The 25063-nt window shown below is 32.1% G+C and overlaps 3 protein-coding genes and 1 pseudogene across 4 annotated transcripts; 3 read left to right on the forward strand and 1 right to left on the reverse strand.

The window, feature by feature from the left end:
- LOC104709730 lies at positions 4454 to 5081 on the reverse strand (annotated as a pseudogene).
- LOC104707620 (sugar transporter ERD6-like 14) lies at positions 7452 to 11648 on the forward strand. Of its 2 annotated transcripts, XM_010423994.2 has the most exons (18): positions 7455 to 7788; positions 7898 to 7960; positions 8084 to 8173; positions 8272 to 8331; positions 8477 to 8542; positions 9029 to 9094; positions 9182 to 9257; positions 9372 to 9436; positions 9738 to 9830; positions 9949 to 10038; positions 10142 to 10226; positions 10309 to 10352; positions 10473 to 10535; positions 10643 to 10702; positions 10808 to 10861; positions 10949 to 11008; positions 11116 to 11230; positions 11362 to 11648. In XM_010423994.2, exons 1-18 carry the CDS (start codon positions 7624 to 7626, stop codon positions 11502 to 11504), a joined length of 1458 nt encoding a protein of 485 aa, XP_010422296.1. In that variant the 5' UTR covers positions 7455 to 7623; the 3' UTR covers positions 11505 to 11648. The 2 variants fall into 2 exon arrangements, with proteins under 2 accessions (XP_019084104.1, XP_010422296.1); XM_019228559.1 differs by lacking the exon at positions 11362 to 11648 and having other exon boundaries at positions 7452 to 7788; positions 11126 to 11205.
- On the forward strand, positions 12290 to 15959 carry LOC104707622 (sugar transporter ERD6-like 14). Its single transcript, XM_010423996.2, has 18 exons — positions 12290 to 12441; positions 12578 to 12640; positions 12771 to 12860; positions 12978 to 13037; positions 13176 to 13241; positions 13369 to 13434; positions 13531 to 13606; positions 13708 to 13782; positions 13940 to 14031; positions 14148 to 14237; positions 14342 to 14426; positions 14501 to 14544; positions 14654 to 14716; positions 14822 to 14881; positions 14997 to 15050; positions 15165 to 15224; positions 15320 to 15434; positions 15570 to 15959. Exons 1-18 carry the CDS (start codon positions 12292 to 12294, stop codon positions 15710 to 15712), a joined length of 1452 nt encoding a protein of 483 aa, XP_010422298.1. The 5' UTR covers positions 12290 to 12291; the 3' UTR covers positions 15713 to 15959.
- On the forward strand, positions 16240 to 24799 carry LOC104707621 (sugar transporter ERD6-like 15). Its single transcript, XM_010423995.2, has 18 exons — positions 16240 to 16491; positions 16653 to 16715; positions 16828 to 16917; positions 17037 to 17096; positions 17226 to 17291; positions 17474 to 17539; positions 17613 to 17688; positions 17798 to 17862; positions 18367 to 18459; positions 18544 to 18633; positions 18732 to 18816; positions 18909 to 18952; positions 19054 to 19116; positions 19213 to 19272; positions 19367 to 19420; positions 24072 to 24131; positions 24241 to 24355; positions 24457 to 24799. The coding sequence occupies exons 1-18, from the start codon at positions 16348 to 16350 to the stop codon at positions 24594 to 24596; spliced, it is 1434 nt and encodes a 477-aa protein (XP_010422297.1). The 5' UTR covers positions 16240 to 16347; the 3' UTR covers positions 24597 to 24799.

The raw sequence follows: 25063 nt of genomic DNA on the forward strand, positions 1-25063 counted from the left end.
GTTTGATCAAAAGAAGTAAAAGAACCGACAAGATCGTGATGGATGAATGAGTTATGTGGCCATGCTCGGTCTTACAGCTTTTTCCAGTTTCTCTCGCACACAACCATTTTCCCATTTATTCCCTCAAATTGTATAGTTTTAAATTGAGTTAAATTATATCATATTTTCCAAAAGATTAATAAAAGTCGTAACGCATTACAATTATTTTCCCCTCGTCGTTCTTATGTGGTTGAGAATATTATGAGATTTTGCTTTGGACGAAAACAAAATTTAGGTAAAACATAGTTGTCTTAATTTCTTCGACCATTAGGTACGTAAGTGTGGCCCTGCGTATATGGCAAGCTAGAACTTCCAAAATATATGTAGTTTTTTCAAATAGACTGCGACATCCATCTGCTATACTTAGACAGAAAATGCTCAGCATCGTTATTCTCGGTTTTGAGTGGTGATATCTCAGTTAAAACCACTTTGGTTCACGATACATTAATGTATAATGTCGTCATAGACTCATATAATGCATATAGAAATATGTTTTCTTTGCATATAGGTGCAACACATAGAATATACTGGTCTCTTTCGTACTCACTTTTGTCGTCTTTCAACTTGTGAGTAAGAGTAAGGGCCGATATGTTTGACAAAAATTGCTTTAGATAATGTATATATTTTGGGTTTGGTATTTTTTTTTATATAAAAAATCTCAGTACTGAAATAATGACAGTTTTTATGCTTTTGTTGGCTTTCCATAACTAGATTTTNTTTTTTTTTTTTTTTTTTTTTTTTTTTTTTTTTAACAACCCCATAACTCAAGAATTGATATGATCTCGTCAAATGTCTTAGTTTATAATATAAAATTTTTGGCATGGTTAGATGAAAATATCATCTCTCTAATTCTTCACTTTTTTCCTTCTCTTTTTTCTTTTTTTTTCTAAACTAAACATTACTTAGAAAATAATGAAACATCATATATATATATATACTAGAAGTCATCCCACGAATTTAGCTTACAATGTTGTTCAATTTTAGTAATTTGGAAATTATTAGTTTTTATTTGTTTACTAATTAATGGTTATTTTTGTGAATTCAAAAATATACTAATCATTTTAGTTTTTTTTTGGGTTCATTTGTTTAGTGTTACTTAAGTTTTACTTTTATATATAGTATTAGAGTATTTCAACACATGGAGAAAATTTTGATTGCATAGTAGAGTGTATAGTTTTTTCTCCTTTTAGATTTTCAATACATATTAGAGCATGTGCATTGGTGAGAGACTCATTAAATTTTTCATCATATGATATTATTTTTTAATGTAGAGAAATTTGAGAATATCTTTATAATATTGTGTATCCATTGGTGAGTTTCTCGTCAATATAATATTTTTATTTTTAATGTAACTTAATATTTTTAATATAAATTTATTTGAATACTTATTTTGTTATTTTTCTTTCATTTTGATCTTAAATAATAAATACAAAATTATTAATATTTTAAAACATATTAAATTGCTTATTAATTATATTTAATTATATTAAGTAGTTATATTTCATAATATATATGTATTATCAGTAATAAAATTATATATACTAATATAGTTTGTGAAAGTTTCACGATACTTATTTTTTTACAACTTTCATAATTTCTTTAATCATACTAATATTTTTATTGTATCAACTAATATTAATTTTAAATAATATAAATATATTGTTTAAAATTATGCATAATGGAACTTGTTAGAAAGCTAATTGTACTTTATGCCTTATAAAAATTTTGAAAATTAAAAAATAACAAAATAAACTATTTAATTAAGATTTTAAACTTTTGTGGATTTTGTTTATTATAATTAAAAAATCTAGCTACTTAGATGTGTCATTATATGTTAAATCTTGAGAATCAATTTTCCCTTTTCCAATTAAAATAATATTATTCTTTTTTATTTATTTTAATTATTAGAAACTCTATGACGAACTACCAATGCACATGGTCTTAAGCATTCACCATCTTTTTTCTTTTGTCGCTTGTGTTTGCACAATTTCTTTTACCAGTTCGAAATCTATAGAAAAATGTAATTTTGAAAATATAACTTACATGAATACAATCTAAATATGAAATTTAGATAAACAAAAATGAAATTAATAAATATTTTTACCAGTTAATTTTTAGTGAGGTAAAAAATGCAATCACATTGCTCCCTCATAATATAATTTATTATTTATACATTCTAATACAAATTAAAATTGTTTTTACGAAATTTTAATAATGAAAATGAATCCAAGTAAATAAAGTTATAAAAATTTACACTAATTTTTGGATAAGTATAAACATGCAATGGTTTTATTTCATCATCATCATAGATGCAATTGAATAAAATGAATAATCATTTTGTCGTATCTACTTAGAAGAAAAACCATAGAATATTATAATGTCAAATGTCATAATAATATAATTTCTTAGAAAGTAAACTATTATATGTGAAAGTGGAAAATGTTGTAGGAATTTTTTTTTGTTCTTTTATTTCTAAGATGGTTAGTTCTAAAGCTATTTGATACTAAGATTCTTAAAAATATATGATACCAATATACAATTAGCATATACTACTCAAAATTATAGAAGTCAAATTAATCAGATATAGTATAGAAAAATGGAACTCATATCATACCATGACATAAAAATACATCACAAGCTTAACAACATGATTTTTTAAGCATATGATATAAGCATACAATTTTCCTTTTTTATAATAGTTTTAAATATGTTTTTTTTTTCTTAAAGATGAATTCTCATATGCATCGTCCAATACCACATGAATATCCAAAAGGGAAAAAAAATTGAAATTCTAAAATATAAGAAAAGAACAAAACCTAACATACCCAACATATTAAATCATGATATAGTTCATTTTTCTCATGACGTAGTAATATTAACAGTTTAACAAAACCAACAAACACGACAACCCTGAAGTAAAAATAAAAAATGATTCAAGGTTCTACCCATAGGTCGAGCAAGTGAAGTTAAAGATTAGGGCATCAATTTTTTTAGGACATATTTTAGGCCAAAAGTTTTAGGTTTTTTTATGTAGGAAAATATTAAAATTAAAATTATAAGTTCAGTTATTAACTCTAAAAAAAAAGTTTCCATATTCGAAAAGTTTTAAAAGAATAATGAGTTATTTGGCAATATAATATTTATTTTCGTATATATATTTAAATGAACATAAAAACATTAAAAAAAACAAATGTGAGCAAGAAAAAAACTAACTAATATATGAAAATAATGAAAATAATTTTTTATATTAGTATATTTTATAATTTTGTTTACAATAATAAAAAATGGGGTTTTTAAAAATATTGGCGTATGACATCCTAAATTGTCGGACCAGCTCATGGAGAGTAGGAAAGACATACATAAACACTCCAATGAATAAATAAATTTGTCAAACATTCTCACAAAATGTTTTTTTATGTAGTATTAATGTGAACAACAAACATGATAACCTGTAAAAATAATTTAAAAATTATTCAAGAATACCTATTGAAATTTGGAAAGATATATAAAAAATAATTATTCTTTATAGGAACCTAATGACTGAAATTAAACAATAATAACTGAAAAATTGTATTAAAAAGAGAGTAATTAGGGATTGAATTCTAATTTCATGGAAAACGGAATGAATTCTACTTTTATGGAAAAAAATTTTGTAAGATGTAACGGGAATAAATGAGTAAGCATTTATCAAATTACTTACAGAAAACATCCACCATTAGATTATATAAGATTAAATTAAACTAAGCAGAAATAAAAATCCAAAAATTTATGAATTTATAAGAGAATTTTGAGAACACATAAACATCCCACAATCTAACATAATCTAGAATCTTTTCTTGCCTATGAATCATTTATAAGATTGAAACCCAGAAATAAATTTTATACATAATTTAGATACTGTTTTTGCCCTGAATCATACATAAAATTGAAACCCATATGTAATTTCAAAATAAACTAAAATGAAACCACAAACTTATAAATTGTGGCTTTAGATGATAAGGGATCTACAACTGGTTCTTATTGAAGAAGAGAAAAAAAAATGTTAAGAGTTTTTTTGTTTGTTTTATGGGCCTCTAATTACTTAGGTCCAAAATACAAATGAATTTAATTAATTAGATCCAAACACAAAAGAAGACAGGTATTAGATAGATAACATGCCAAGTGTCATATTCTTAGCAAAAGCTGAAAAAAACCTTTTCAATATAGTCACTTTTCATATAACTTATTTGATAAAATGTATTTTCCTAAGTCCTAACTTTCTCATCGGCCCGCTTGAACCTACTTCCAGTCTAACAAGTCACATGCATGCGAGAGACCTTTTCACTAAATCAATTATTCCTCAATATACATCTAAAACATGAGCTCTAAAAAAAATGAAGTGTCTAATATTTGAAATGTTTAGTGATGTCTTATGATATTTCAACGACAATGTTTTAACAATCAAAGATCCCAAACCAGATTTTAGCTCGATATCATATATAATTATATATTTTTTTACAATAGGAAGCATATATCATAACATATAATATTAAAACACAAAGATCAAGATCATCAAACTTGTATAGAGAAGAGAGGAGGAAGATCAGAGATAGTTCGAGAAGAAGAAGATGAAGAAGAAGAAGAACACAAGAAACGTTTAAAAGATTTGAGGAAACGAGAGATGAGATTATTGCAGACACAACTGTTGTGCTTCCTCAGCTTCCTTAGCTTCTTACCAATTCTCATTCGAATCCCAACCACTCGGATCATAATCAACGGTCCAGATGATCTCCTCCTCTGTTGCAGCTGTCTGGTCTTGTTGTCGGCTCGTTCTAAGACCTTCTGGATTAGGAACTGAGCTCTTCTGTGAATTAGCTCCTGTGGGTCTTCTTTCTCCATCTTTGTGTACTCGTACGGACGATTCTTCACCATTAATGCCATTGATTGATCTTTTTGAGTTCTTGTTCTGTTGAAGGATTAAGAAAGATTGAGTAGGCTATAATAACATGAAGTACACAAACATTTATAGTATGAGAGGGAGGGAGAGAGAAGGAGAGACCATGTGAGGATTATTAATTAGGTATATGACTATACGAGTTATATTAATGTGCACATACATTTGTATTAAATTATATATTATTTTCTAAATTTGCCTGCCAATACTATTCACTCACACACGCATATATAAAACACAGCGTAATTATTTCTCTGATTAATAATCCTTTCATTCATTAAAAATTTTGAACATATTAATGTCATTCCACGATGAACCATTAAACCTGCAGGGAAAGTTATAAATTATAAAAAGGCTTTTTTCTTGGACTGTAAATGTAAAAAAACTCGAGTCATAGAAAATTATCTCCTAAAAATATAAGATTGACTACCTCAGATTTTAAGAAAGCCATTTTATCTATAAATTATACCATCTATATTATAGAAAGAAAAAAAAAAAGAGAAGAAAAAAGAGAATTATTTTCTATATCTTTTCATACTTTCAATTTCACAAACAAAAAAAGAGAGGTGAAATGATGTAAATCAGTTAATATCATGCATGGATAAACTTTTTAGTCTCGGTTAATTAGTTTGATATGGTTTATCAAGATTAAAACAACGTTAATGGCGGCCGTGTCCTGTCCATAACATTGATAAATTTAGCAAGCTTTGACCTCATATGATTATAAAAATCATTATTGACCTTTGGTATATGTTAATTATATGTTAAGTTTGCTTTGGTTTTTTTGCCTTTTGGTGGCATTTAGATGGCACGACTTGCATGCATGTAACTCTCCTTTTTTTTTTCTAAGGTATCCGATGATGGAAGCAACATGATAAGGAATCTCCCATTAATAATATATTACATTAAATAATGTATTACTCGATGAATATCCAACGACTAAGTAAAACGAATGAACAGCACCGTGAGTAATTAATATTCTTTATCAAAAGTATTTTGAAAATGGTGAAACGTAGATGACAAATACAATTCGCTATAGCATTTTGGTTGTTCTAATTTCTAAGCAATATTTGATATAAAATAATTTCTGTAAGAAAAACTCAAATTTATATATAAATTTCAGCATTTGAATTGAAGAAATCGAACGTTCATACTAGTTTAATAAAATTTAAATATTATATATAGTGCATTACTAGTTGCTTGGAACTTGGAAGTTTGTTTTCGGTCGTATATGAAATAGGTAAACAAATTTTTTTTACATACGCTATATATGAAGCTGTGAAGGAAGTGATGAGTTAGAAAGAATTACATTTGTACACGATTAGATCTGGATACAATCAAACACAACTTTTTCACCACTAATCATCATTCGTCAGACGCAATTATGTGAAACTAAAAATAATCGGAAAAAAAATACATAATCCTATATCGTAGCTGACGCATTTATTTCATACAGCATGCCGGCAAAAACGTCAACATAAATTAAAGAAAAATGAAAAGACAAAATTTTCCACCGGCATTAAGCTTTGAAAATTATTTTTCTGTCATCTCATATGCTAGTGCTACTAATTGTAATAATAAAGAAAAAATAATGATGATGATAATGAAAAACAAAACAAACGGTGTCATAAATAATGATGGGGACAAGGTGAGTTCAGATCTGTGTGAGTGATTACTTGAAAAGTCAACTCACCGGCTAAACTCGGCTTTTGCCAGCTCTCTCTCTCTCTAACGCTTCTTTAGCTCAATCATATGAAACAATGCTCTTGTATAGTTGGAATAAGCTACAATTTTTCTATGTATTTTGTAATAGAAACTAATGCAACTAATTGTTTAGAACAACCATTTTTTGGATTTGAATTTTGTAACAAGGGTTATTTTCTTAACATTCAACTTTTATTTAGGTTTTTTTTTTTAAAAAAAAAAATTCTCAATTTAAGTAGGGTGAAATGAAATAAGAGTAGAGTATTTTACATAATCCAATTAAAACATTGAGCTATTTTTTAAAAGTTGTCCCTAAAAAATAACTCAAAATTTTTTTACTATGTTTACCCGAATCATACCTTGTTTTTTTAATTTTAATCGCACCAAATTATATATATTTAAAAAAACGAAAAAGGAAAATAATAATAAATTATAAACAATAATGAATTCATGTTTCTTTAAACGGGCCTGTGTAAGAAGGAATGCACATACGATTTTAATCTACGTGTAACCATTGGACTATAAAAAATTTATTCATTAGTCCACAAGCCCATAAATCATACGTTGAGGTTGTTGAATAGACTCAAGTTCCCAACAGACGGTGTGGATGCTCTGAGTCCGAGTCCGAAAGACGCAAAAGATTTGTGGGGATAGGAGGTAGTTGACACGTGATTAAGTATAACCCTGCGTGGAGCGTGGTTGTTGGCTATGCATTATTATTTTTGTTTTGATGTGCCCCACTCCCCACTTTGGATACAACGTACATGATGTCGTTAATGAGCTCGACGTTTTCTACAGAACACAATAAATAAAAGCCTCCATACATTATTACAATTTTTTGTTTCCAAGATTTTATCTCTTCTTTCTTTTAAGAAATTTTATGCTTTCTTGTGATTGTGTTACACTAACACTGTTGATTTCATAATCTCAGATTCTAAAAAAAAAAAATGGCTGAAGAATCTTTATTAGTACATTCTCATACAGAAGATTTATCAAATGCTTCTCCTACTAAATCTTCTTCACTTCTGTCTGAAATATCAAATGCTTCCACGAGACCTTTCGTTCTTGCCTTCATTGCATGTTCTTCTGGTGCCTTCAGCTATGGTTGCATTGTGAGTTCAGTTTAAAAGAACAAAAAAAAAATCAGATCGAAATCAAAATTGGGTTAATGGCATGTTTTCAGTTTTAAATCTCAACCAACCAAATATTTTGTTTCTACAGGTTGGGTATACGGCTCCTACACAGACCAGTATCATGAAAGACTTGAATCTATCCATAGCTGATGCAAGTGTTCAATTATTACTTTGCTCTTTTGGTTTATTCCGGTTATCTGTTTCTGGTTTGATTGGATTTGGTTATGGCTCGGCTAATTTTCAATTATTTGTTTTTTTTTGTCGTTCTTATCAGTTTTCATTTTTTGGATCGATATTGACGGTAGGGGTAATCCTTGGAGCATTGGTTTGCGGGAAATTAGCAGATTTGGTTGGTCGTTTCTACGTAAGTTTCCAATTCAAAAACAATGGTTAAGTTCTCTCGGTTTACAAATTTTAATTATTCAGTTAGGTGTGTAAACCCATCTTTTTTTCTTGAGCTAGACGATATGGATTACAACCACTCTCTTTTTACTCGGCTGGTTCGCTATTGCATGTGCCAAGGTTTGTGATTTTCTCATTATTCTTTTAATTATGAAATTAATGCCGTTGTTAAATTAACTCGATAAGTGATTTTAATTATCTTAAATATATTTTTTCTCATTATTNTTTTTTTTTTTTTTTTTTTTTTTTTGTTATGTGACAAAAGGATGCATGGCTGCTCGATGTTGGAAGGTTATTGCAAGGGATTTCGGGAGGAATTATCACATATTTGGTATGAATAAATAATTAAAAAAGTCTAATCAATAGTTGGCAAAAAAAAAAAAAAGTCTAATCAATAAAAAAAATACCTTGAAATACTCCAAAACAAGTCTAATTAGATTTAATCATTCCTCAATCTAAGTTTTGTGGATTTGTTGCTAGTTTAAGGTCTCTCTGTTGGCAATGTTGGACATAAAATGTGTAGTTTATTTTCCCCCGAAAATTAACCTTTCAACAAAAAAACCTTTGTTTGATTTTGGTTTAGTAGGGTTATTATATGTTCTCTGATATTTTGGTCTGACAACTCTGATGCATGGTGGGTAATATATATACCATTCTTTGTTTGTAAATGTACGTGTTTAGTTTTAGAGGTGATTATGAGTAACGTTGACATTTGGATTTTTTACTGAAAAACGAGATTTTCAAATAGGATTCTGGTAATTTCTTGGCATGGACTTTGTAATAAAGCATATAATCTCTGAAAATGATTTAATCACAGGGGCCTATTTACATCAGCGAGGTAGCACCAAAAAACTTACGAGGAACTGCTTCTTCCTTGGTGCAGGTAAGCTTAAGAGAACCAAAATCCTTAAAAGCTATTATAAAAAATGTAATTACCTTCCTACAATACAAGTTTTTGAATGTTCTACAGCTATTCATCGGTGTTGGTATATCGGTCTTTTATGTACTTGGAACACTCGTTGATTGGCGCAATTTAGCCATTTTGGGTATGTAAAGGAGACTGGTTCATATCAATTCACAGATCGAACATTCTTGTTTGTTTCCTTCAAAGGAGACATAATATTGTACTAATGATTTTGTGTTCTGTCATTATTGGACAGGATCTATACCTTCTCTAGTGGTTCTACCTCTTCTTTTCTTCGTCCCAGAATCTCCTAGATGGCTAGTAAGCACTTGTTTGTTTTATCCATTTGCATTTGCTTGTTTGGTCAAAATACATTTGCATTTACGCTTGTGTTCACATGCTTAGTTTCATATATAGGATTCCAGTGTCCTTATATACTACTCTAGGTCGTCCCGTTAAACTTCACATGTGAACATAACATTGCGTTATTAAAAAAATCAGATAAAAAAATCAGATCCTGTTTGCTTAGCATAATCTCTTCTTTCCTTTTCCAACCCATAAATACGATAAAAGTACCAAAGGCTTATAAAATACTCTTATCATTGACAAAATCTGTTTGTAGGCTAAAGTGGGAAGGGGGAAGGAGGTTGAGGCGGTTTTGTTAAGCCTGCGAGGAGCAAAGTCTGATGTATCAGATGAAGCAACACATATATTAGTAAGGATATATAAATATATATGCACTGAATAGTCATGATACAATATATGATAGATCCATATATATATATATATATATATATATTACATTGATTTCCCAACATTTTGATGATTATCAGGAATATGCACAGCATGTTGAGGAACAACAAGACGTTGAGGGACATGGTTTCTTCAAATTGTTCCAGCGAAAATACGCGTTGCCACTTACTGTAAGTAACTCTTCAAAAAGAGGTTAAAATTAAAACTGAAATTGAAAACATTATTGTCTTTGCATTTTCTTGATTATATTATTTAACACATTGTTTTACACAGATTGGAGTTGTTCTTATATCTATGCCTCAGCTTGGAGGTCTTAATGGTTATACTTTTTACACTGATACCATTTTTACCTCTATTGGTAAATAAAACCTTATTCTTCTTCTTCTTCTTTCATATATCTTTTTTTTTTTCGAACAATCAATAATTATCTGATTTAACAGGTGTATCAAGTGAAGTTGGATTCATATTGACATCTATTGTTCAGGTTGTACTATTGTAAGATCACAAAGCATCACTATAAGTCATACATATTATTCTTTTTTTTTTTTTCGCTTAACACACAATACATATTCTTTTAACGATCATTTAAAGCACATTCTTGTAGATGTGTGGAGGCATTTTAGGTGTTGTGCTTGTGGATATATCCGGAAGACGTTCTCTCTTACTGGTAAACAAAAATTAAAACCGAAACCGCAAGTGTAATTAAATAACCAAATCGATAGGTCTTTTTGAGAGATTTCTTTCAAAAAATATTTTTTTGGGGAGTGATTGTAGGTTTCTCAAGCTGGAATGTTCTTGGGTTGTCTTGCAACAGCCATCTCATTCTTCTTGCAGGCATGCTTTACTAATCTATATACTATACTAAACCGGTGGCTTGGTTTCAATTTTAAAAAATCGGTATGTAATCTTTCTTTTTTTTTTCTTTTCTTACTCATGCAGAAGAACAATTGGTGGGATAATGGAACACCAATATTGGCTCTCATTAGTGTTATGGTAATTAATAAACAGTTTTAATCAGAAGACAATTATTTAAACAATGCCAAAACTATGAAATTGTGTTTTGTGTATTTATCGTATTAGGTGTATTTTGGATCATACGGATTAGGCATGGGACCGATACCATGGATGATAGCATCAGAGGTAAATTAAACAAAATTTAAAAAAAAAAGAAAAAAAAAATCAAAATAGCTACATTGTTAATTTATTGTAAATTAAGTATTCAGTTTTTTTACCATTATCTTTGTTAGATTTATCCAGTAGACGTGAAAGGAGCAGCAGGCACAGTGTGTAACTTGGTCAGCTCTATAAACTCATGGCTTGTTACTTACTCCTTCAATTTCTTGCTTCAATGGAGTTCCACAGGTAAGTAATTAGTCTATACTATATATATATATATATATATATATTATACACACAACAATTTTAATAAACTATCTACAAATTAATGATCTTCTTTATGCATGAACTTGGGAAATAAAACTATTATATTGCAGGAACATTTGTGATATTTGCGGCAGTGATGTGCATTGGATATGTGTTCACTGCAAAGCTTGTTCCAGAGACCAAAGGCAAATCTTTAGAAGAAATTCAATCTCTTTTCACCGATTCTCCTTCTGAAGATTCGACAATTTTCTGAAAAGATAGTTAAACTTTGACTTCTAGCTATTAGCTAGATTGAGACAACAAAGTGGTTCTTGATATGCTTTTTACGATTGGCCCATGTGCGAATTAATATGTTAAATATTCCCATAAATTACGTAGGGTTTGATCGCCCAAGTTATATAAATTAAGTAAAAAAAATTTTAATCGCGCGAAATTATATTTTTAAAAAAAAGGGAAAAAGGAAAATAAGAATAAACAATAATGAATATACATGCTTCTATAAATGGGTCTGTGTAACAAGAAGTGCCCAAGTTATTTAAATATACACGTGGAATCATTGGACTATAAAAATCATTAGGCCACAAGTAAACAAGCCCATAAAACATATGTTGAAACTCTCAAGTCACAACAGCTGGTGGATGCTCTGTGTCCGAGTTCCGAAGAAGCAAAAAGTGGTGTGGGGGATATATATTTTGGTAGTTGGCACGTGAGTACATGACCCTGCGTGGTTGTTGGCTGGTGATAGTCTTTATTTGTTTTACTGTGCCCAGCCCCCACTTTTGTTACTAAATTTCTTGCTAATTAATTCCAACTTCAGCATAAAAGGGGAAAGGGGAAATAAAACCTCTGTTTTTTATGTAGTTCCACTACTTCAGGAGACCAACAATCTTCCACAATTCAAAAAAAAAAAAAAAAAAAAGGTTTTTTGCATTTTTCCAGGATTTATATATATATATCCTTCTTTCTTTGATTAAGTTTAATTATGCTTTCTTGTGATTGTGTTAATTACACTTTGATTTATAATCTCAGATTCTAAAAAGATGGCAGAAGAATCTTTATTATTACAATCACCAAATGCTTCTCCTAGTAAATCCTCTTCAGTTCTGTCTGAAATATCAAATGCTTCCACGAGACCTTTTGTGTTTGCCTTCACTGCCATTTCTTGTGGTGCCTACACCTTTGGTTGCATTGTGAGTTCTAAACTCATATTTAATGTTTTTTAACAAAAAAAAAAACTCATATTTAATGTTCTTTAAAATCACAATTGGTTTAATGCATGTTTCAATTTCAATTTTCATCAACCACAGTTTTTTTTTGTTTCTACAGGTCGGATATACGGCTCCTACACAGACAAGTATCATAAAAGACTTGAATCTATCCATAGCTGATGCAAGTGTTCAATTATTAATTTTTATTTTATTTTCTCTTTCGGTTTATTCCGGTTTGATCGGATATTTTTTGGTTCAGCTAATTTTAAAATATTATTATTTTTTTTTTTTCGTTTTTGTCTCTCTCTCAGTTTTCATTTTTTGGATCGATATTGACGGTGGGGCTAATTCTTGGAGCATTAATCTGTGGGAAATTAACAGATTTGGTTGGTCGTGTCTACGTAAGTTTCTACCGAAGAATGATTAGTTCTCAATGTTAAAAGTTAATTGTAGTACAATTAGTAATGGTTATAATATACTAATCTAGTGATCTTTTTTGTGATTCTTTTTCGAACCAGACAATATGGATCACTAACATCCTCTTCGTAATCGGCTGGTTTGCTATTGCATTTGCCAAGGTTTGCGATTTTTATTGAGTTTTCTTAATTTATGCTATGTTACAATCAATAATGAAATGCACTTGTTTAACTTTATAAGTGATTTTAATTCTCTTAAAAAGTTTTGTTATGTTTTTTTTTTCCCTTTTTGTCACAAAGGATGTTTGGCTGCTCGATGTTGGAAGGTTATTGCAAGGGGTTTCGGTGGGAATTTTCTCGTATTTGGTACGAATGAATTAAAACCCTAGCTATAGGTGTTTTTAAATGAGATTTCAAATTATATTGAAGTTATTTGTTGGCATGAAATTTTGTAATAAAGCATATCATCTGATGATGATTAATGAAATCATAGGGTCCTTTTTACATCAGCGAGATAGCACCAAAAAACCTGCGAGGAGCTGCTTCTTCCTTGGTGCAGGTAAACTAAGTGAACCAAATTCCTAAAAAAAAACTGTTATAAAAGATGTAATATACCATTACATTCATACAATACAAGTTTAAATGTTCTATACAGTTATTCACAGGTGTTGGTCTATCGGTTATTTATGCACTTGGAACAGTCGTTGATTGGCGCAATTTAGCCATCTTGGGTATGTGAAGGAGATTGATTCATATCGAATTGCACAAATGGAACATTCCTTCAAAAAAATAATTTGTACTAATATTTTTTTTGTGTTCTGTCGTTGGACAGGATCTATACCTTCTCTAATGGTTGTGCCTCTTCTTTTCTTTGTCCCAGAATCTCCTAGATGGCTAGTAAGCGCTTGTTTTTTTTAATCCATTTGCATTTACTTGTTTGGTCAAATACGTTTAGGGGTTAACTTCACATGTATATATATATATATATATATATATGGATCTTAACATTGTTAAATTTTTGGTCTTAAATGCTCTTATCATTGATAAAAAAATCTGTTTGTAAGCTAAAGTGGGAAGGGAGAAGGAGGTTGAGGCAGTTTTGTTAAGCTTGCGAGAAGCAAAATCTGATGTGTCGGAAGAAGCAAAAGAGATATTAGTAAGGATATATAAAATTATATATGCACTGAATACTGAATAGTCATATATATGATATATATATATATATTTTTTTTACATTGATCGATTCCCAACATTAATTTTGATGGTCATCAGGAATATACACAACATGTTGAAGAACAACAAGACGTCGATGGTCGTGGTTTCTTCAAGTTGTTCCAGCGAAAATACGCGTTGCCACTTATTGTAAGTAATTCTTCAAAAAGAGGTTAAAAAATGAAACAGAAATTGAAAACATTTTATATTATTGTCTTTGCATTTTCTTGATTTTTTTTTTCATGTTTACACAGATTGGAGTTGTTCTTATATCTGTGCCTCAGCTTGGAGGTCTAAATGGTTATACTTTTTACACGGATACCATTTTCACTTCTACCGGTAAATAAAACGTTCATTCTTCTTCTTCTTCCATCTTGCTTTATCGACCGGTCAATAATTATCTGATTTAACAGGTGTATCAAGTGACGTTGGATTCATATTGACATCTATTGTTCAGGTTTTACTAATATAAGATCATAAAACATGTATATATAAATTTTTTTTTTTTGATAACACTCGGAATACATTCTTTCTACCTATCATTAAAAACACATTAATTCTTGTAGATATCTGGAGGCATTTTAGGTGCTGTGCTAGTGGATTTATCCGGAAGACGTTCTATCCTACTGGTAAAACAAAAAAATTTAAACCCAAAAACCGCAAGTGTAAATAACCAAATCGATAGGTTAATTATTTTGATTCGAAAATAATTTCTTTTTTGGGAGTGATTGTAGGTTTCTCAAGCTGGAATGTTCTTGGGTTGTCTTGCAACAGCCCTTTCATTCCTCTTGCAGGCATGCATGCGCTTACTAATCCTATTATCTATATAACGACTCTACTAAACCGGTGATTTGGTTTTCAGTTTTGAATAACCAAGATGTAATCTTTTTGGTTTTCTTACTCATGTAGAAGAACAATTGCTGGGAAAATGGAACACCAATATTGGCTCTCACTAGTGTTATGGTAATTAAATAAACCGTTATTCAGAGAAGAAGAAAACACCATTATTTAAACAAAGCCAAAACCATAAAAATTGTCCTGCTTTTTGTATTAACTTTATCATATATACTACATTAGGTGTATTTTGGATCATACGGATTAGGCATGGGTTCGATACCATGGACTATAGCATCAGAGGTAAACACTAAAGATTTTTTTAAAAAATCGCATTATCTATAAATGTTAATTAACTGTAAATTAATAGTTCACTTTTTTCCCATTATCTTAACTAGATTTATCCAGTAGACGTGAAAGGAGCAGCAGGAACAGTTTGTAACTTGGTCAGCTCTATAAGCTCATGGCTCGTTGCTTATTCCTTCAGTTTCTTGCTTCAGTGGAGCTCCACAGGTAACCAATTAGTCTATACTATATATATATATATATATTATTATTATTATTATACACAAAATAATGGTATAACTATCTACAAATTAATGATCTTCTTCATGCATGAACTTGGGAAATAAAACTATTATATTGCAGGAACATTTGTGATATTTGCGGCAGTGATGTGCATTGGATATGTGTTCACTGCCAAGCTTGTTCCAGAGACCAAAGGCAAATCTTTAGAAGAAATTCAGTCTCTTTTCACTGATTCTCATCCTCAAGATTCTACAGTTTTCTAAAACAAGGAAGAAATAAAATTTAAGATACTACCTCTAAACTTTGAGACCTCAAGACGCAAGCTATTAGCTATACTATATATATTAGACAACAAAAGTGGTTCCTTGATATACTGTTTAATTACTATTGGGTCATGTGCTCATATAAATATGTTAAATATTCCCATAAATTAGGTGCTTTGTTATTATATATTAACATCAGTTAAGGCATAGGGTAGTTAAAGTGCTTTGTGTTTTTCTTGCCCTCCATTGCTATTTAAGTATTTTCTTAAATACCATACAACTCATCTTTTTAAAAATTTACATGCCCATAAGAAAAAAAGAAACAAAGCAAACGTGATAACCATTAATTACAAAATATATAATACTTGTAGTAATAAATAAGAAAAGGAAACATGTACAGTTTGTGTGTTTTCAGTTCCGCAATTTCTTGCTGCACGAGTTACAAGACTAATCTTAATTCATAAAATAAAATAATAATCTGAATTAGCTTTCCGATCTCTTTTAATTTCTCTCATCTACTTCTAAAACAAAACTTACCATACCTTTAACAAACTTTTTTTTGTTGTTGTTGTTAAAGAACAAAAGAATGTAATGTAAACGAAGCAAATTTGATTCATAATATAACATTTCGTAAAATGGCAGAAGAAGGTTTATTATTTGCGTCTCCTAGTAGATCATCATCTTCTTCAATTTTGTCTGAAATATCAAAAGCCTCTACAAAACCTTTTGTTCTTGCTTTCATTGTCGGTTCTTGCGGTGCCTTTGCCTTTGGATGCATTGTGAGTTCCTAAGCTTGATTTTCTAATAATCTAGTTCTTAAATTTTTTAATCGAAAACTAAAATGGTTCATGCATGTTTGATCGTCAGTTCCAGATTTTGATAAATTAAACTTTTATTATTATTATTATTATTCCTCGTGTAATTAATATCATTTTTACAGATCGGATACTCAGCTCCTACACAGTCCGGTATCATGCAAGACTTGAATCTCTCCATAGCTGATGTAACAAGTTCTATTTTATTTTATTTTCATTTTCGGTTAATTCCGGTTATCTGTTTGGTTTTGGATTCTGGTTCAACTAATTTTCAGTTATTGTTTTAAAAAAAAAAATCAGTACTCACTGTTTGGATCGATATTGACGGTTGGATTAATCCTTGGAGCATTAATCTGTGGGAAGTTAACAGATTTGGTTGGTCGTGTCTACGTAAGTTTCTGCCGAAGAATGATAGTAATTAGTTCTCAATGTTAAAAGTTAATTGTAGTACAATAAGTTATGGTTATAATATACATACTAATCTTTTGTGTGATTCTTTTTCGAACCAGACAATATGGATCACTAACATCCTCTTCGTGATCGGCTGGTTTGCTATTGCATTTGCCAAGGTTTGCAAATTCTATATTGGTTTAAATTTTAATAATTCAATGCAGTCGTTTAAGTCGCTATAAGTTGTTATTAATTTCTTATTCTTATTATTCTTTATCTTATTTTTTAATTAATTGTTTGAACAAAAGGGTGTTTGGCTTCTTGATCTCGGGAGGTTGTTGCAAGGAGTCTCGATCGGAATTAGCGCATATTTGGTATGAATGAGTAAACATTCTTTTGAGCATATTTTGTAAGTGTAAGTTTTGGGGTTAATTAGATTAGATACAATTCAGAAGGTATTATAAACTTCTGAGACTTATTGAAAACAAGATTTAAATATATTGGTGCTTTTATTTTGTAACAAATTATATGATCTGACAATCATTATTAATGACAGGGACCGGTTTACATCACTGAAATAGCACCAAGGAACTTGCGAGGAGCTGCTTCTTCCTTAGCTCAGGTAAATTATAAGAGAACTAAAATCTTGAAAACTATAATGGAATTTTATTAGACAATTTTCGAATGTTCTACAGTTATTTGCGGGTGTTGGTATATCGGTCTTTTATGCACTTGGAACAGTCGTTGCATGGCGCAATTTAGCCATTTTGGGTATGTAATTAAGACCAATTCTTATCGAATGCAAAAATCATACTTTCTCATTTCATTCAAATACATGAATAAGTAGTACTAATGGTTTTTGTGTTCTGACGTTGGACAGGATCTATACCTTCTCTAATGGTTATGCCTCTTCTTTTCTTCATCCCCGAATCTCCTAGATGGCTAGTAAGCATTTGTTTATTCACTTATTATATATTTTTTGTGTTTTATATATTTGTATGTTAGGATTATGTTTTCACTTTTAAGGTAACACATGACATAAGAATACGGTATATTTTTTTTTCCTTTTTTTTTTTTTTTTGTTGTGTTTTTGTCTAGTAAATTTTGGATACTACAAAACCAAATCCGATAGCCTCAGACATTTATAGTGTGTATCATCTACAATAGTGTGTATTTACCAAATGTAAAACATAACATTTTTATCTCTGTATAAAAACTTACAAAAATTCTTTTGACATTTAATTTACATTTTGTTTTAAAAGTGTAATTAAACATGAAAATAAATTAATGTAAATTTCTTCCTTAAACCTGTTAAACTCGATATTTATTGGCGAAAGATTAGTGTGTTTTTATTCTTTGGTTAGTCAAAGGGAAACATTATATCTTTACATGAATACTTTGCTTTGCAAAACTTCAACCTTAAATCAAATAAACTAATTCGTTTTGTAGGCTAAAGTTGGGAGGGAAACGGAGGTTAAGGCGGTTTTGTTAAGCCTTAGAGGAGCAACATATGATGTATCAGATGAAGCAGCAGAGATATTAGTAAGGATCTAATCCATATGATCTACATAAGTATATCTTTTTATTTTTATTACATAAATCTTCCAACAATTTGATGATGATCAGGACTATACAGAACATGTTAAACAACAACAAGACATCGATGACCACGGTTTCTTCAAACTATTTCAGCGAAAATATGCGTTTTCACTTACTGTAAGTTACTCTCTCTTCGTAAGGTTAAAAATAACTTCAGAAGCGTTTTTGTTTTTACATATTCTTGATTTATTTGTTTCAATTGGTTCATAATACAGATTGGAGTTGTTCTTATAGCTTTGCCTCAGCTTGGAGGTCTTAACGGTTATTCTTTTTACACTGGCTCCATTTTCACCTCTACCGGTAACCATCCTTCTTCTTCAATGGATCTTGTTTTTATTTACCATAAGGATGATTACTTTCATCGAATGGTCCTTAATTATCCGATGATCCAGGTGTATCGAGTCACTTTGGATTCATATCGACTTCAGTTGTTCAGGTTATACCAAAGACCATAGTTTACATATTTCCATAATTTTTTTCGATATAATATTCGATACATTTTAGTTTTACCAATAAATTTAAAGCACATTCTTGTAGATGTTTGGAGGCATTTTAGGTACCGTGCTTGTCGATGTATCTGGAAGACGTACACTCTTATTGGTAAAACAAAATCTAAAAACTCGTGCAAGAACTCGAGAGATTAATTTGTTCGGTTTTTAAAAAAGTTTAGGATTTTCTTTTTGGGAGTGGTTGTAGGTTTCTCAAGCTGGAATGTTCTTGGGCTGTCTTGCTACAGCCATTTCATTCTTCTTGAAGGCATGCTTACTGTCCCATCTTCTCGACTAAACCGGAAATTGGTTTTAGTTTCTTCATAGCGGACTTTAAAATTTCCGGTTATTTTGTTCTGCAGGAAAACCAATGCTGGGAAACAGGAACACCTATCTTGGCTCTAAGTAGTGTTATGGTAATTAATATAATTGAGAGTTAAATCTAAAAATATATATGATCTAAAATAACTAGGTCAATTTCTTTTTTAGGTTTTAGAGTTATAGATTACAGTTCTAGGACTTATGGTTTAAGTTTTTTACTTTTAGTTTTTAAAGATATAAAGTGTTATAAACCACTTAACGGATGGACTCCATAACCAGGCCCATACACGGCCCGTACATGGCCCGTGTCCGTCCAAGACTATAAGGCCCATTGGCCATAGGTTTTATGTCTAGTCGGTTATGTACTTTACTATATATATATATATGTGTAACCTCGAGTTTATTTATGAATAAGAACAAGAGAATTACATCTTTCGATTCTCTAGTTTACAACACGTTATCAGCACGACTGCCCTGAAAGATCCAGCTGAGTAAAACCCTATAAACCCTAAACCGCCGCCTCTCTTCTTTGTTCTTACCGAACCCTATTTCCCTTACTAGCTCACGATCAACTCCTGTTCGTGACTAGTCCTTGTTCGAGATCAGTTCAAGCAGCCTGTGCTTGTGATCAAAGTTTTATCCAAAGCGGTTCGAGGTTCGTGGTCCTGTACGTGAGCGGTTCGGTTTTCTGTTCGAGAGAAGGGCGCCGTTCGTGATCCTGTTTGTGATCGTTCGTTGTCCAGTACTAGATCGAGGTTCGTGGTTCGAGATCAAGGGAAAATCTGAGGTATTTAGCTCCCAGATCCAAACCGGTCAGACCCCTTTTGGTGTTAAAAATGGCCGAGGATATGAGTGTACTAGTGGTGGACAGTGGATCCAGCCACACAATATTGAAGGATAAAAGATATTTCATAAACCTCATAATGAAAAGTGCCAGTGTTAGTACAATTGCGGGTATAGCAAGATTGATAGAAGGCTACGGCCAAGCTCACATATTATTACCAAATGACACACATATTGAACTAAGTGATGCCTTGTACTCACCCAGCTCTAAGAGAAGTTTATTGAGCTTTAAAGACATTCGATTGAATGGTTATCATGTTGAAACAAAGGGTGAAGGAAGCAAAGAATTTCTATACATTACTGAAATCGTGAATGGACATAAGAAGGTCCTAGAGACTATACCTGCACTAGCCACTGGTTTATACCATGCTAAGATTAACATGATAGAAGCTAACTTGGCAAAGAATAAAATGTTCAATGAACAGGTCACTCTATGGCATGACCGGCTTGGCCATCCGGGTTCGAACATGATGCGTAAACTGATTAAAAGTTCAAATGGGCACACTCTTAAAGAGAGAAAAGTTATCCCTAAAAATCTCACGTGTGTAGCATGTGCACAAGGGAAACTTATCATACGGCCATCACCAGTAAAAGTCAATAAAGAGACTTTAAATTTTCTGGAAAGGATACAAGGTGATATATGTGGACCAATACACCCACCTTGTGGGACGTTTAGATATTTTATGGTTATGATCGATGCATCAACTAGATGATCACACGTTTGCTTGTTATCCACGAGGAACCTAGCATTTGCTAGGCTGTTGGCTCAAATTATAAGACTAAGAACACATTTTCCAGATTTTCCACTTAAGACTATACGTCTAGACAATGCTGGTGAATTTACATCCCAAACGTTTAATGATTACTGTATGTCCATGGGGGTGAGTGTGGAACATCCTGTGGCACATGTCCATACACAAAACGGATTAGCTGAATCCTTCATTAAATGAATACAACTAATTGCTCGACCATTGCTAATGAGGTCGAAGCTTCCTGTGTCGGCTTGGGGACACGCAGTCTTACATGCAGCAGAACTTATACGCATCAGGCCATCTAGTGAACATAAGTATTCACCATCCCAACTATTAACGGGTCATGAGCCAGACATATCCCATCTTAAAACATTCGGGTGTGCCGTTTATGTACCAATTGCTCCACCACAGAGAACTAAGATGGGACCTCAAAGGAGGATGGGAATATATGTTGGATATGAGTCTCCCACCATTATTAAGTATCTTGAGCCAACTACAGGAGATTTATTTAAGGCTAGATACGCGGACTGTCAATTTACAGAATCCGAATTTCCTATGTTGGGTGGAGAGACAAGCAAGCTGGTTAAAGAATTATCATGGAATCAAACATCCTTAAATTGGCAAGATCCTCGAACTCTAGCATGTGATGCAGAGGTTCAAAAGATTATTCATTTACAGAAGCTAGCTAATCAATTGCCAGATTCCTTTGCTGACCCAAAGAGAGTAACAAAATCGTACATACCAGCTTGTAATGCACCAGTACGTATTGATGTTCAGAAGGAACACAATAATCAAGTTGCTACAGAGTCTAAGCCACGTTTAAAACGAGGTAGACCATTAGGTTCCAAAGATAAGAACCCTCGGAAGTCTAAAGGTGCAAAACAGACCGAGGTTAAGGGAATTACAGAAAATACAGACATAGCCGCGGCAAAGCCTAAGGTACCAAATGAGGTTTGGGACGCTGAACCTCAAGGTCCTGAAGGTATTGATAATAATGAGATCTCAATAAATTATATCATGTCTGGAATTCAATGGAACCGTAAAGATGTCGACATCGATAAAATATTTGCATACAAGGTAGCACTTGAGATAAATGAGGATCATGAACACACGTCTATATTAGAGTGCACTCAAAGTAAAGATTGGCTAAAGTGGAAAGAAGCCATTGACGTGGAGTTAAACTCTTTAAAGAAGAGAAGTGTGTTTGGTCCGATCTTAAGGACAACACCTGAAATAAAGCCAGTTGGACATAAGTGGGTCTTTGTAAGGAAGAGAAATGAGAAAAATGAAATCGTGAGATACAAAGCACGGCTTGTAGCACAAGGATTCTCTCAAAGACCAGGAATAGACTATGAGGAGACATACTCCCCTGTGATGGATGCAACAACATTTAGGTACTTAATAAGTCTGGCTATAAGAGAAAAACTGGATTTGCGGTTAATGGATGTTGTAACCGCATACTTATATGGTCCACTGGATAATGAAATTTATATGAGATTACCAGAGGGTTTTGAGCTCAAAGATAAGAATGGTTCTCGAGAACAGTACTGCATAAGGCTGAACAAATCCCTTTATGGACTGAAACAAAGTGGTCGAATATGGTATAATCGATTAAGTGAGTACTTAGCTAAAGAAGGCTATAGGAATGACCCAATCAGTCCATGTATATTTATAAAGAAGTTTACAAACAAAGGGTTTGTAATAATAGCAGTGTATGTGGATGATTTAAACATCCTTGGGACCTCTGGTGAAATTGCCCAAACAGTAGAATATCTCAAGAAAGAATTTGAAATGAAAGACCTAGGTAAGACTAAGTTCTGTTTGGGATTACAGCTTGAGTACATGAATGATGGAATCCTTGTGCATCAAATGGCATATACAGAAAAGGTACTCAAGAGGTTTAAAATGGACCAAGCTCACCCATTGACCAGCCCAATGGTTGTGAGGAGTCTTGATTTGGATAAAGATCCATTTGGTCCAAAGAAGGCCGATGAGGAAGTTCTCGGTCCTGAAGTGCCATACCTCAGTGCTATAGGAGCGTTAATGTTCTTGGCTAGCCACACTAGACCAGACATATGTTTTGCCGTGAACCTCCTAGCAAGATTTAGTTCCTGTCTGACTAAAAGGCACTGGAATGGTGTTAAACATGTTCTGCGTTACCTACAAGGAACGACAGACTTTGGTTTATTTTATACTAACTATAACAAGGAAGGTTTAGTTGGTTTTGCTGATGCAGGTTACTTATCGGATCCACACAACTCTAGGTCTCAGACCGGTTATGTTTTTACTCACGGTGGTACGACAATCTCATGGCGTTCTATGAAACAAAGCATTGTGGCCACTTCATCTAACCATGCGGAGATCCTAGCAATTCATGAAGCCGGACGTGAGTGTGTTTGGTTGAGGTCAATGACTCAACATATCAGGACAGATTGTGGCATGATTGACGATAAGGAAGCAACGGTCATATACGAAGACAATACGGCCTGCATCGCACAGCTCAAGGAAGGTTACATCAAGGGAGATCGGACGAAGCACATCCTACCCAAGTTCTTCTTCACACATGAACTACAAAAGGCCAGAGAAGTTCAAGTGATACAAGTTCAATCATGTGACAACTCAGCCGATCTCTTCACCAAGGCATTACCGACAACTACATTCAGGGAATACAGAGACTTAAGGACTTCAGGGATGCTTAGAACAGGGGGAGCAATGCGTGCTGTACTCTTTTTCCTTCACCATGGTTTTGTCCCATTGGGTTTTCCTGGTAAGGTTTTAATGAGGCAGCACTCCCTAGCGTATTGCATTGATCCGTTAGCATCGGCATGGTTATGTCATCCAAGGGGGAATGTTATAAACCACTTAACGGATGGACTCCATAACCAGGCCCGTACATGGCCCGTGTCCGTCCAAGACAATAAGACTCATTGGCCATAGGTTTTATGTCTAGTCGGTTATGTACTTTACTATATATATGTGTGTAACCTCGAGTTTATTTATGAATAAGAACAAGAGAATTACATTTTTCGATTCTCTAGTTTACAACATAAAGCAACTTTTAAAGAGCTAGAGCAACTTTTAAGTATAAAATCGAATGAATTATCATAATCTCCAGTAATAACAGCCGTATTTTGCGTGTTTATTAAATTAGGTGTATTTTGGATCATATGGATCAGGTATGGGAACAATACCATGGATCATAGCATCAGAGGTAAAAAAAAAAAAAGAAAAGATTAATAGATACAAAAACATCACGCAGACATCTAAAAAAAAAAAATGTTAAATCCATTACATAAGTAATATTTTATTTCCTATACTAGATTTATCCAGTAGACGTGAAGGGAGCAGCAGGAACAATGTGTAATTTGGTCAGCTCTATCAGCTCATGGCTCGTTGCTTGTTCCTTCAGTTTTTTGCTTCAGTGGAGCTCCACAGGTATAATATTTAATTTGTTTTTAAGAGTATTTAGTTAATGAATAAGTTATGAATCTTGAAAATAAAGTTGTTGTCACCTAACTAAAACGTTTTTATTGCAGGAACATTTCTGATGTTTGCCACAGTGATTGGCCTTGGATTTGTGTTCATAGCCAAGCTTGTTCCAGAGACCAAAGGCAAATCTCTAGAAGAGATTCAGTCTCTTTTTACTGATCCTCATGAAGATTCTACAATTTTCTAAAATTCCCCACAAAACTGTATTAGAAGAAACAAGTATGTGCACAAAAAAGTTTTATTACAAAGATCATCTCTGTAGACATTATTGTTTTTATGTTTTTAGCAAGAGTTATACTATTAACAACACCTTTCACAAGATTCACATAAAACTATCAAAACATTACATAATACAAAGTTTTACAGATACTGAAACTAGAAGTGTTCTTATTGAGAAGCACAAAGACTCTGTTTTTTGCCTTAACTGTTCTATAAATGCGAGGTTTGTTTTTTAACCCACTGATCCTTCAAGCTTGATGCTCATAAGCTGGTTAACTTCGGCTCCAAATTCATCAGGTAGCTTGTTGAAGACATCTCTGCAAAATCCAGAGATCATCTCTGCTAATGCTCTCTGCAGAATCCAGAGATCATCGCTGCTAATGCTCTCTCGTAATTAAAAGATTTCTAAAAATTAAACTTAGGGTTTTGTTGGGC

The sequence above is a fragment of the Camelina sativa genome, chromosome 8 (assembly GCF_000633955.1).
Source record: "Camelina sativa cultivar DH55 chromosome 8, Cs, whole genome shotgun sequence".
In the NCBI taxonomy this organism is placed as follows: Eukaryota; Viridiplantae; Streptophyta; class Magnoliopsida; order Brassicales; family Brassicaceae; genus Camelina; species Camelina sativa.

Coding starts and splice junctions, on each gene's coding strand:
- LOC104707620 (XM_010423994.2), top strand. CDS start 7,624: ATGGCTGAAGAATCTTTATTAGTACATTCTCATACAGAAGATTTATCA. Junction 8,543..9,028: donor GAGGAATTATCACATATTTG/GTATGAATAAAT, acceptor ATTTAATCACAG/GGGCCTATTTACATCAGCGA. Junction 10,703..10,807: donor CCATCTCATTCTTCTTGCAG/GCATGCTTTACT, acceptor TTACTCATGCAG/AAGAACAATTGGTGGGATAA.
- LOC104707622 (XM_010423996.2), top strand. CDS start 12,292: ATGGCAGAAGAATCTTTATTATTACAATCACCAAATGCTTCTCCTAGT. Junction 13,038..13,175: donor TTGCTATTGCATTTGCCAAG/GTTTGCGATTTT, acceptor TTTGTCACAAAG/GATGTTTGGCTGCTCGATGT. Junction 14,882..14,996: donor CCCTTTCATTCCTCTTGCAG/GCATGCATGCGC, acceptor TTACTCATGTAG/AAGAACAATTGCTGGGAAAA.
- LOC104707621 (XM_010423995.2), top strand. CDS start 16,348: ATGGCAGAAGAAGGTTTATTATTTGCGTCTCCTAGTAGATCATCATCT. Junction 19,117..19,212: donor GAAGACGTACACTCTTATTG/GTAAAACAAAAT, acceptor GAGTGGTTGTAG/GTTTCTCAAGCTGGAATGTT. Junction 19,421..24,071: donor TGGCTCTAAGTAGTGTTATG/GTAATTAATATA, acceptor TTATTAAATTAG/GTGTATTTTGGATCATATGG.